At 42.2% G+C, this 13,516-nt stretch overlaps 1 protein-coding gene across 2 annotated transcripts in view; it reads right to left on the reverse strand.

The window, feature by feature from the left end:
• Positions 1 to 10,962, reverse strand: part of LOC115116157 (spondin-1-like) — a 164,476-nt gene extending 153,514 nt beyond the window's left edge. For both annotated transcript variants that reach the window (XM_065013128.1, XM_065013127.1), the window contains exons 1-2: positions 10,289 to 10,962; positions 9,530 to 9,636 (exon numbers count right to left, since the gene is read on the reverse strand). In XM_065013128.1, coding sequence (XP_064869200.1) covers positions 9,530 to 9,636; positions 10,289 to 10,526 — 345 coding nt within the window. In that variant the 5' untranslated portion in view covers positions 10,527 to 10,962. The remainder of the gene's footprint in view (positions 1 to 9,529; positions 9,637 to 10,288) is intronic.
• Between the last annotated feature and the right edge of the window lie 2,554 nt (positions 10,963 to 13,516).

Below are 13,516 nucleotides of genomic sequence, written 5' to 3' on the forward strand. Positions count from 1 at the left end.
TCTAGGGAGTTTTTCCTAGCCACCATGCTTCAACACCTGAATTGCTTGCTATTTGGGGTGTTAAGACTGGGTTTCTGTACAGCACTTTGTGACATCAGCTGATTTAAGAAGGGCTTTATAAATACATTTAATTGACTGATTGAAAGCATTAAACACCATCTGTGAAAAGCAGCAGCCATTCAACTGACCTATGGCTCTGACTGCATGTGTGTGTGTGTGTGTGTGTGTGTGTGTGTGTGTGTGTGTGTGTGTGTGTGTGTGTGTGTGTGTGTGTGTGTGTGTGTGTGTGTGTGTGTGTGTGTGTGTATGTGTGTGCGTTTGAGAGAGCGAGTGACGGAGACTGAGACCGTGCATGAGAGAATAAATGTGAGAAACAGAGAAAGGGGAAGACTGTTTTAGGTAGTCTGTTTGCTTGCAACAGCTGGTCAGACTTTAACAATAACATTCAACAACATTCTGCCCAAACTATTGTGGGCCAACATGAAAAGTGATTACACGTTACACACACACACACGACAGCGTCTACTTGACGTACAGCTCATTTGAAATTTGAAAATGTGCTCCATCTCAGCTGTCTTTGAAAAGCGCTTTTTATTGAGCTCTCTGGGGAGGTCAGCTAGAAGTGTGTGTGTGTGTGTGTGTGCACGATTTGCCAACAATACTTTCAAGGGAAATGGATTTCTGACTACACATCACTTCACAGCAGGGTGAGATGACAAAACAAGTGGGGATGTCAGGAAAGTGAGGCAGATAAACTCAGCAAAAAAAAGAAATGTCCTCTCACTGTCAACTGTGTTAATTTTTAGCAAACTTAACATGTGTAAATATTTGTATGAACATAACAAGATTAAACAACTGAGACATAAACTGAACAAGTTCCACAGACATGTGACTAACAGAAATGAAATAATGTGTCCACGAACAAAGGGGAGTCAAAAAAAAGTAACAGTCAGTATTTGGTGTGGCCACCAGCTGCATTAAGTACTGCAGTGCATCTCCTCCTCAGACTGCACCAGATTTGCCAGTTCTTGCCGTGAGATGTTACCCCACTCTTCCACCAAGGCACCTGCAAGTTCCCAGACATCTCTAGGGGGAACGGCCCTAGCCTTCACCCTCTGATCCAACAGGTCCCAGATGTGCTCAATGGGATTGAGATCAAGGCACTTCGCTGGCCATGGCAGAATACTGACATTCCTGTCTTGCAGGAAATCACACACAAAACTAGCAGTATGGCTGGTGGCATTATCATGCTGGAGGGTCATGTCAGGATCAGCCTGCAGGAAGGAGGTTGTCTTCCCTGTAAATCACAGCATTGAGATTGCCTGCAATGACAACAAGCTCAGTCCGATGATGCTGTGACATACCGCCCCAGACCATGATGGACCCTCCACCTCCAAATCGATCCCGCTCCTGAGTACAGGTCTCGGTATAATGCTCATTCCTTCGCCGATAATCGCGAATCCGAACATCACCCCTGGTGAGACAAAACCACAACTCGTCAGTGAAGAGCACTTTTTGCCAGTCCTGTCTGGTCCAGAGACGGTGGGTTTGTGCCCATAGGCGAAGTTGTTGCCGGTGATGTCTGGTGAGGACCTGCCTTACAACAGGCCTGCCTCTCTCAGCCTATTGCGGACAGTCTGGGCACTGATGAAAGGATTGTGTGTTCCTGGTTTAACTCGGCAGTTGTTGTTGCCATCCTATACCTGTCCCGCAGGTGTGATGTTCGGATGTACCGATCCTGTGCAGGTGTTGTTACATGTTACAGTTTCTGTCCTACCAGGCAGGACCAGATAGTTGTGTTTGAAAGGAGCTGTGCGTCAAATCTCCAATATGACTAGCTGATGATGGGAAGACACTACAGAGAAAGACATAGAAATGGGATTTTGTTGATGAGGGGCGCTCTAACATATTAGAACTGTGTGTGTGTGTGTGTACATGCATGTTTGTTTGTGTGTGTGAGTGTGTATATGGATTGTTTGCATGTAGTTGAGGTTGACAGTGAAAGGAACACTTCTAGAGCAGCAGAGGAATGGGGGGAGGAAGAGAGGACGGGAAGAAGAAAGGGGAGGAGCAATATTGTACTCTGTGTGTACTGTGTGCCGTACCACACATAGTAGTGGGTATTGGTACTGTATTAGTGTGTTTGCGTGTTTTGAATAATTACATTCTGTGTACCTATAAATACAACAATAAACACCCATTTAAATGGTTAAATACGTTAGTATCAACATAAACACAACACAGTCATTACAATTACGCCTTAGCACTTGTGCTTGTCAAGACCTCTACAAGAGCACTAACAATCAAATTCCCCCTCATATCCCACAGCAGATATTTCAGTTTACCCTTCGTATCACCACAGCAGATATTTCAGTTTACCCCTCGTATCCCACAGCAGATATTACAGTTTACCCTTCGTATCACCACAGCAGATATTACAGTTTACCCTTCGTATCACCCAGCAGATATTTCAGTTTACCCTTCGTATCACCACAGCAGATATTTCAGTTTACCCCTCGTATCCCACAGCAGATATTACAGTTTACCCTTCGTATCACCACAGCAGATATTACAGTTTACCCTTCGTATCACCCAGCAGATATTTCAGTTTACCCTTCGTATCCCACAGCAGATATTTCAGTTTACCCCTCGTATCCCACAGCAGATATTTCAGTTTACCCTTCGTATCACCCAGCAGATATTTCAGTTTACCCCTCGTATCCCACAGCAGATATTTCAGTTTACCCTTTGTATCTCACAGAAGATACAGCAGCATTGTCAGTGTGTGTAGAGCTGAGTGATTGGAACTGACTGGATGATACATTTTCCCTGTTTCACCCTGTGACATTTACGATGCTCTGTCACGCCGTGTTGTGGCCACTACAGCTTTATGTGGAAAGGGAATGAAACGAAAAGGTTCACGAGAGTGATAGTTCTGCTACAGTTATGGTTGCTCTTAAAACCAATGTAACAGGCTCTAATTGATGAGGTCTGGCTTGTACACATACATTCAGCCCTTGCTGAGTGTTGAACTAACTGCACTCTTCTTTTCAAAGGTCTAAAAACAAAGGAGTGATGTGAAAGAACATGCGGTGCCAAAGGGGAGTGTAGTGAAAGAACATGCGGTGCCAAAGGGGAGTGTAGTGAAAGAGCATGCGGTGCCAAAGGGGAGTGATGTGAAAGAACATGCGGTGCCAAAGGGGAGTGATGTGAAAGAACATGCGGTGCCAAAGGGGAGTGATGTGAAAGAACATGCGGTGCCAAAGGGGAGTGATGTGAAAGAACATGCGGTGCCAAAGGGGAGTGATGTGAAAGAACATGCGGTGCCAAAGGGGAGTGTAGTGAAAGAACATGCGGTGCCAAAGGCGAGTGTAGTGAAAGAACATGCGGTGCCAAAGGGGAGTGTAGTGAAAGAACATGCGGTGCCAAAGGGGAGTGATGTGAAAGAACATGCGGTGCCAAAGGGGAGTGATGTGAAAGAACATGCGGTGAAAGGGGAGTGTAGTGAAAGAACATGCGGTGCCAAAGGGGAGTGATGTGAAAGAACATGCGGTGCCAAAGGGGAGTGTAGTGAAAGAACATGCGGTGCCAAAGGGGAGTGATGTGAAAGAACATGCGGTGCCAAAGGGGAGTGATGTGAAAGAACATGCGGTGCCAAAGGGGAGTGTAGTGAAAGAACATGCGGTGCTAAAGGGGAGTGTAGTGAAAGAACATGCGGTGCCAAAGGGGAGTGTAGTGAAAGAACATGCGGTGCCAAAGGGGAGTGATGTGAAAGAACATGCGGTGCCAAAGGGGAGTGTAGTGAAAGAACATGCGGTGCCAAAGGGGAGTGTAGTGAAAGAACATGCGGTGCCAAAGGGGAGTGAAGCAGAGTAAGGTGGAGAGGTGTGTAACAACTGTAAATGTAATAACACCAGTAAATGTTATCACTTTTCTAAATGTAATACATTTTTTATTTAAGAAACATGGTAAATGTAATAACTTTTTACGCTAAATGCAAAAAGTTATTACATTAATCCTTGGTTATTACATTAATTGTCCTCGGAACAAACCGGGAACTAGACAAAACCTGCAGGAGACCATGACACAACGTCCCTAAAATTGTCCTCGAGACAAACCCGGAAACTAGACAAAACCTCCAGGAGACCATGATACAATGTCCCAAAATCGTCCTCGGGACAAACTGGGAACTTGACAAAACCTCCAGGGAACCATGACACAACGTCCTTTGGGACGTCTCCGGGTCAAATTGTGAACTAGAAAAAATCTTGAGGGGACCATGACACAATGTTCCAAGAACATCCCCAGGACCAACTGGAATCTAGAAAAAAAACTCCAGGGACCATGACACAACATCCTGGCGACTTTAGGTGACTTTTGTGACCTAATGATTCATTATTGTTTGCGGGGAAATATTGCAGATGACATGTTTAATACCAGGGCCTACAGATTCATTCAGGTATTTTGTATCTGTGTGTGTGTGTGTGTGTGTGTACATTTCAATGTGTGCTTGTGGGTGTCTCTATGTATGACTATTCATGTATGATGTGCAAGAGTTTGTTAGTGTTGTAATTGGCAGTGGGTGGTGGTACTGTATGTGCATCACATTTACTGAAGTATTACATCAAAAATATATATATTTTGGTATGTTATTACATGATTGGATGAAGTTATTACATTATTCATGAAACCACCAGTTAACGTAATAACCACCGGTTAATGTAATAACTTACTCCATTTAGTGGGAAAATTCTGTTTATCGGCAAGTTATAAACTGTACCGGGGGTATTACCAAATTTTAGAAAAGTTATTCAAATAGAACGTTCATTTTAAAAAAAATGTTTTGCTTTTATTTAACCAGGTAGGCCAGTTGAAAACAAGTTCTCATTTACAACTGCGACCTGGCCAAGATAAAGCAAAGCAAAGCAGTGTGACAAAAACAACAACACAGAGTTACACATGGGATAAACAAAGGTACAGTCAATAACACAATGGAAAGATCTGTATACAGTGTGTGCAAATGAAGTAAGGAGGTAAGGCAATAAATAAGCCATAGTGGCGAAGTAATTACAATTTAGAAATTAACACTGGAGTGATAGATGTGCAGATGATGATGTGCAAGTAGAAATACTGGTGTGCAAAAGAGCAGAAAGACAGAAACAAATATGGGATGAGGTAGTTGATTGGATGGGCTATTTACAGATGGGGTGTGTACAGTTGCAGCGATCGGTAAGCTGCTCTGACAGCTGATGCTTAAAGATAGTGAGGGAGATATAAGTCTCCAACTTCAGTGATTTATGCAGTTCGTTCCAGCCATTGGCAGCAAAGAACTGGCAGGAAAGGTCAGCCAAAGGAGAATTTGGCTTTGGGGATGACCAGTGAAATATACCTGCTGGAGCGCGTGCTAAGGGTGGGTGTTGCTATGGTGACCAGTGAGCTGAGATAAGGCAGAGCTTTACCTAGCAAAGACTTATAGATGACCTGGAGCCAGTGGGTTTGGCGACGAATATGTAGCGAGGACCAGCCAACGAGAGCGTACAGGTCGCAGTGGTGGGTAGTATATGGGGCTTTGGTGACAAAACGGATGGCACTGTGATATACTGCATCCAATTTGCTGAGTAGAGTGTTGGCTATTTTGTAAATGACATCGCTGAAGTCAAGGATCGGTAGGATAGTCTGTTTTACGAGGGTATGTTAGGCAGCATGAGTGAAGGAGGCTTTGTTGCAAAATAGGAAGCCGATTCTAGGTTTAATTTTGGATTGGAGAGTCTAAAAGGAGAGTTATTACACTTACAAGTGTTATTACATTTATCGTTGTTACAAGGTGCGAAAATGATTTATAATAAGGTCATAAATATAATATATATTGTGGAAGTTCCACCTTGTTAGAAGATTTTCTTTCCCGAAGCATTATAGGAGCTCAGTTTTCATTGATTTATTCATAAGATTTCAGTCAGATTGTGCGTGACTAGTTTAACAAATGGCTTCATAACATTGTTTGTTTAAAATAGTGTTTGTAAGGGAGGAGTATCAGTCCTCTGGCCCAGCAATCTGGTTATAAAACCTATACACAACATATTATTGGCCAATTCACCTGCTGTGTGTTCTTGGCCTGAAACCTCTGTCTCCCCCAGCCCATGTCTCACCACACTAGAACCCGGAGGGCCTCATCAGAGCTGGGGACATGTCCTACAATATCCCCTGACATCTAAGTGTGAAAACACTTTCCCCATCCCTCCTTCCCCCTCTCTCGCTCCCTCCCTTTTCCAGTCCAGTTGGAGCTGTCTGTGTAGGCTGGGAACGATCTTTGCTCTAAACCTGGCTAGATTTGTGTGTGCGCACCATACATGCATGCATTGCCAATTTCACACACCTGGGCTCTCCCTGACTGGCACAAGGCTCCTTTTCCCATTTTCACACACACACACACACACACACACACACACACACACACACACACACGGAATACAGAGGGGGGCATAAATAGAGGTATTAGAGGAAACGAGGTGAAAGTAATTGCGCTTCCTCCAAGATGATGCGTGAAACAGAACGACTCTGGCATGAGGGGTCTGAGAGGGGACAGATTATGTTGGGAGTTCTCTCTCACACAGAGCGGAGAGGGTGAGTGCCAGCACAGGCAGCATATGGTGTTGATGTAAGTGTTCTGCCAGGTGTGGTTAAGTGTGTTGGCTCTTCTCAGCTCTGGGAGAGAGGATATCCTTGCACCTGTATATCGCATGACTGCATCAATACACTCCCTATTCGCTGGGACTGCTGTGCCCCTAGCGACTGACTTGCTGACTGACTGACTCCATAATACGAATAGGGTATAAAAACCTACACTACTTTTGTGAACTTCGAGTGCAGCCTTCTTTTGTTCCTGTATCATGCAAACTTGAAATACAGTATAATCAAAATGTCTTTGACTTACACTGTGAATAAATGTATTAACTTTTTATGGCTGCAGGGGCAGTATTGAGTAGCTTGGATGAAGAGGTGCCCAGAGTAAACTGCCTGCTCTTCAGTCATAGTTACTAATATATGCATATTATTATTAGTATTGGATAGAAAACACTCTGAAGTGTCTAAAACTATTTGAATTATGTCTTTGAGTATAACAGAACTCATATGGCAGGCAAAAACCTGAGAAGTTCCACTTCCTGTTTGGATTTTGTCTGAGGCTGGTAGATTTTCAAACAAGCTCCCATTGAAATTACAGCGAGATATGGATGAGTTATTGCATGGGTTTCTTTTTCCGTAAAGTTTTTTTAAAATCTGACACAGCGGTTGCATTAACCTCTTCAGTCGACCCTCTACTTTTTTGAACATTTTGTTAAAAATCGCGCAACATTTCAGCGCCCTGCTACTCATGCCAGGAATATAGTACGTTCATATGGTTAGAATGTGTGGATAGGAAACCCTCGGACGTTTTTAAAACTGGTTAAATCACGACTGTGGCTATTACATAACGTGCGTTACATCGGAAAGCGCAGGAAAACCTGATCACAGAAAATGGAAATAAATATCCTTGCGCCACTTCCAGCAATTGTTAACAGTGAGCCGAATTAGATAAGACCGAGCATTCAACTCCCACAGCATCCCCATGTTGTCTAGAGTCTTGTGAATTGAATCATCTTTGATTCTTGGTTGAACCGAAAGAGGGGCACGACTTACCTCCGGTCTCCGCCCAGATCATTCCGGAAGAGCTCTCTCCTGAAATTTTTTCCAAGACGACAGCTAATGATTTCTACATCGCCTATGGATGATTTTTATCGCTTATTAACGTTTACTAATACCTAAAGTAGCATTACAAACGTATTTCGAAGTGTTTTGTGAAAGTTTATCGTCTACTTTTTGAATTTTAAAAAATGACGTTACGTTGTGAAATCGCTGTTTTTTTCGTTTATCACACAGTCTACATATAACGATATCTTGGCTTTATATGGCCCGATTTAATCGAAATAAAGACCCAATAGTGTTTATGGGACATCTAGGAGTGCCAACAATGAAGATGGTGAAAGGTAATGACTGTTTTCTATTTTATTGTGCGGTTTGTGTAACGCCGAAATGCTAATTATTTTGTTTACGTCCCCTGCTGTGCTTTTCTGTTGTAGTGTATTGGTGCATGCTGTCAGATAATAGCTTCTCATGCTGTCGCCGAAAAGCATTTTAAAAATCTGACTTGTTGCCTGGATTCACAACGAGTGTAGCTTTAATTTGATACCCTGCATGTGTATTTTAATGAACTTTTGAGTTTTAACTAATACTATTAGCATTTAGCGTAGCGCATTTGCATTTCCAGAGCTCTAGTTGGGACGCAAGCGTCCCAAGTAGAGGCAAGAGGTTAAGGAGAGTTATATCTATAATTCCGTGTGTATAACTTGTATTATCATCTACATTTATGATGAGTATTTCTGTTGAATGATGTGGCTATGCAAAATCACTGGATGTTTTTGGAACTAGTGAATGTAATGCTCCAATGTAAACTCAGATTTTCTGATATAAATATGAACTTTATCAAACAAAACATGGATGTATTGTGTAACATGAAGTCCTATGAGTGTCATCTGAGGAAGATTATCAAAGGTTAGTGATTCATTTTATCTCTATATGTGCTTTTTCTCTCTGTCTCTTTGGCTGGTAAAATTGGCTGTGTATTTTAGTGAGTTGTTGGTGAGCTAACATAATCATTTGTGGTGCTTTCCCCATAAATCCTATTTGAAATCGGACACTGTGGTGGGATTAACAACAAGACAACCTTGAAAACGATATAAGATACATGTATGTTTGAGGAATTTTAATTATGAGATTTCTGTTATTTTGAATATGGCGCCCTGTACTATCACTGGTTGTTGTTATATTGCTCCCGGTAACAGGATCTCAGGCATAACAAGTTAAAGGTTGAGTAAGTAGGAATTATGTCCACAAATGTACCCATATTTATATTATATGTAAATAGTTTATGATTAGTGAACGCCATAATGTAGTTATTTAGTTAGAAACTTCTCTCTATGAGCTGAAATCTTATTTTTCAAAGACATTTTAGCTGTTGGCTAGCTGTTCAGGCCGAACAGATTCACAAATCAAGGGTATTTGCCGCACTGTGAAGACGTTGTCTCCCTCTGAGGCACATCTTACTAGGCAACCCCCTGCACTTGCCTGGGCAGGCCTGGTCTATACCTGGCTAAAGCATGTGTGAGAAATGTTCTAACAAACGTTTGTGCTATGAAATCAAATAAATACTGCAATCTGACCTACAAAACTTATTTGCTAGATTCATGATAGACAAAGCAAGGAAGGTGAACTTCAAAACGTGATGTAGTTTTATTGGAATTTGCAGCTGTTGTTGGTACATTAAGTAATGAATCTGCTAGCTTCTGATGACTGACTGCATCTTGAAATAACATTACTTTCACCTGAATAACTGAAGGTCATTTACAATTTAAAAAAATATGCATGTTGTAATATCTACATTTTCATTTTTTATCATTTCAATGACATATAATGACAAGTTGAATTGTTGTCTTACCTGGAAATTGCCAGCATAGTCCTCTTCTTTGTCTCCTTCCCTGCCCTCCCTCAGAGCGATGAGGGTGAAACCTCTGAAGTAAGCGGGACTGGATGCATACAGAGTCACTGGGGATCACAAACACACAGTCAATGAAGAAAACTAACTGACGGGGAACAGATTGATAGGTTTAATAAAGGTTTGCAAAATCCTAAAGTACTAACCCTTCTGGATTCGTACCTCATAGGAATGAGATCTTTATAGGCTATATCAATCAGAAGGGAAATTAGCTCTTCACTTGCTGAAACAACTGGCAATTGCTGCCATTACTCGTGTCATTATCATTACTGTATTGATATACACTAGCTGCCCTGAGATAATGTGTTCGAATAAAACTGTGATGTGATGAGTGATTGAGCCAAAATGGGACTTTTGTTAGACTAATGAAACAAAATGTTAACTATAATGACCAATGAGTTTGCAGGTGGAGTCACCAAAAATGAAGTTAGAGCATCACAAGTTCCAAATATTTAAGCGATAAACAGACGCCTATGATGTTACAGTATGAGGGCATTCTGGTCTGTGCCCAACTCCTCTTTCCACAAGAGAGTTTGACTTGTCATAACACAGCTCTGACTTCTAGACTTATATCACTTCCTTATAAATGACCACAACACTGCGTCTTCACATGAGTTGAACACAAAAGAGAAATAGTGTAAAGGCAAAAAATACCCTATTGGGTGTCAGACAATGTGCGCGCAATAGGACGGAATACAGTACCTCTGTAAGTGCTCCCAGGCTGATAATTTTCTGGGTCCCCCTCGACTCGGAGCCGAAACTCGTTGTAGCCTTCATTCCGAGTGCCCTGGGCCCGTAATATCCGACTACAATACCCGTCTGACTTCCCAGCTCTCTCCGAGGGCTCCTCCGTGAAGATGAATCCGGCGTTGCACAGCGCAGTGGAGATAAAACACTGTAACAGCAGAATGCACAGAAATATTCCCGCTCCTGCCATCATGAAGCGGCAGCTATCGCTCCAGCTGATGCGGTGGTGAAATACGAGTGAGGATAAAGAGAGGAAAAAACGCTTGCTTCCCCACTCAAAACTCCAGGAATTGACGAAACTTGGCAATTGATAAGACTCCCCTCACTCGGGATACGAGGTAGCTGTCACCGCTAAAGGTAAATCCATCATGGAGAAATATATAGTGTAGAGAAAGAATAGTTTACGATGTGGACTCGCTCTCGCAGAATCGCACACTGATTTGTTGAAGAGCGTCTGATGATCAGAGGGTCTAGTGTTTGCTTAACTGAGCGTGAGAGCCTACTCAGGGTCAGGGGAAATAGTGGAGCAGTGTAGCGCTGCTGTCTCCAAGGCATTGACGCAGGCTATGAGCCCAACGACCCAAGCCAACAGACTGGAAACAGACATTTCTACCAATGGCTGCAGTGATGGAGGGACGCGTTTGACGCTCTAGCTGGAACCTGCCTGTGTGTTTGCTCAGCCGCGGATCCCCCCGCCCCCAAAGCTGACCGCACAGACACAGACACAGACAGTTTCTCAAATAGTAATTAATAATGTATGCTAAACGGTTTCCTTTATGCCCCCCCCCCTTCTGCACAGTCTATTGTGTGTGTGTGTCTGTGTTTGAAAGAGAGAGACAGGGCCGATAAGCCCTTCATTTAGAGGGAATGAAGTTAAAGAAATATGGAATGTGGACCGAGCTTCCAGGGACTTCATTCTTAACCTCATATTGGCTTCTTTCAGCCACTGTCCAGCTGTTGCCACTGACAGAGAATGGTCACTGTCAGAGAAGGAGAATGGTCACAATAATCAATAAACTTTTATTTTAATATGTCTTGAATGATGAATCAACAATGCTCACAAGTTGGGGGCAGTATATGTTACAGTTTTATTGATTTTTTTACATTTCAGGAATTGTGAAAAACTGAGTTCAAATGTATTTGGCTAAGGTGTATGTAAACTTCAGACTTCAACTGTATAACTGACCACAACAGACCTTGAAAAACAATAATGAAAACAACACCAGAAATGATATATGTGGACTGTCTTTGTTATAGCAACAATATGAGTAATGATGCCCTGTCATGCGTTCTCCTCAGTATCACCCACAATACCCTTGGGGCCTCAGTGAACTTTCATCTTCCATATAGGTCAATAGTTCCTATGGTAGGCATACTGTAATCCAGCTTTAAAATGATTTTCTTTGAAATTAAAATGATCTCACTCACCCCCTCAGCCTCCTCCACACACACACACTGTATAGTCTCTTGTTTCCCCATTTCTTTGTACCTCTGCCTTTTCCTCTCTAGTTCCCTTGCTTCAGAGCCATTGGAAATATGAGAAAAAATAGCCTTGCTTGGACATGGGACAGGGTGTGCTAGTGTTGCTGTAGACCTATACTTTCTCAGCACTTTATTATCTATCATGATTTGATTTGATTACATCATTGATTGAATTAAATACATCTTAATGAGGTTTACAAAAAAAGTCAAAGAATTGTGTATTTTCGATTAGCCTTTTGAAACAGGTGTGGAAGCTGTTTTCTCAGATGTGTAACAAGAAACAAGTACGCTACAAATCGATAAACGGGAAGTGTTGGAGCAATCACACGTTTTCATTAGATAAAGTTTCAACCTGTGAGACATATTCTACTTCATCTTCTGCAACATTGTTTCAAAGATCTTCAGTTTATTTCAGTCTTCAAAGGAATACGTAGGAGTAAGATGTGAATATATAGAAGCCTGCCGATCCGTCCAATGGATGCGGTCAGACGTGGTGCTCTACGCGGAGAAGATGCAAGCGGAGCGGGGAAGGCCAGGGATAGCTGGGCAAAACACCAGCAGGTGTCATGAAAGTCTCCACTGCGGTCACAGCTCGTCCTCCTACAACACAACCACAGAGTAGACTATATAAAACTGCAGATAAAAGGCAGCATCGAGGGGATAAGCATAGCAGTCAGGCATTTACTGTGCTGAAAATGACGCTTGTCTCTGCTCCTGTTCCTTCTTGTTTGGGATGGGAAGGTTTGACACAGACTGGGAAAATGCCTTCATTTCTCTCAACAAGGAAACAAATAATGATTCAGCTTATAGATTGTACATAGGCTGTGGTCATATCAAGCACATTTTCCTCGACTAAAAGTGCTGTGTTCAGAGATATTTGAAGAACGCAATTCAAAGCAATACGTACATTTATTTATTTCGCCTTTGATCCTATATGTAGCCTACAGGCAGGTCCATAATTATTGGCACCCTTGATAAAGATCATAAAGATGAGCAAAAAAGACTATCACATAAATTATACACATGCTGAGCTGTATAATATGCTAAAATTGGGAAATGATATTATTTTATACTAATACAATTGCTTAGAGAAAGAGGTAAACGGGTCAAATTTATTTGCACCCCAGTTTTCAATACTACAGCACCCTCCCCTTTTGCAAGGATAATGACATTTAGTATTAAAAATAAAAAAAGATTGGAGAACACTTTGGGAAGGATCTTAGACCACCATTACTCCGTATAGAATCTTTCCAGAACCTTGATATCCTTCGTATGCGCTTATGGACTTCCCTCTTTAAGTTCGGTTAAAGTCTGGAGACTGCAATGGCCATTGCAAAATGTTGATTTTGTAGAAAATTAACAATTTATTTGTGGATTTTAAAGTGTGCTTGGGGTTATTGTCTTGCTGGAAGATTCAATTCCGGCCAAGTGTCAGCCTCCTAGCAGAGGCAACCAGGATTTTGGCTAAAATGTCCTGGTACTTGGTAAAGATATTGCTTCCGTTGACCTTAACAAGTACCCCAGGACCAGTGGAAGCAAAATAGCCCCATAACATCAAAGATCCACCACCATAATTTACCGTAGGTATGAGGTACTGTTCTGCATATGCTTCTGTTTTTCCAACGGCAAACCCACAACTGGTATGCATGGCCAAAGAGGTCTACTTTCATGTCATCTGACCATAGCACTGGTCAGATGACA

The sequence above is a fragment of the Oncorhynchus nerka genome, linkage group LG28, assembly GCF_034236695.1.
Source record: "Oncorhynchus nerka isolate Pitt River linkage group LG28, Oner_Uvic_2.0, whole genome shotgun sequence".
Classification (NCBI taxonomy): domain Eukaryota; kingdom Metazoa; phylum Chordata; class Actinopteri; order Salmoniformes; family Salmonidae; genus Oncorhynchus; species Oncorhynchus nerka.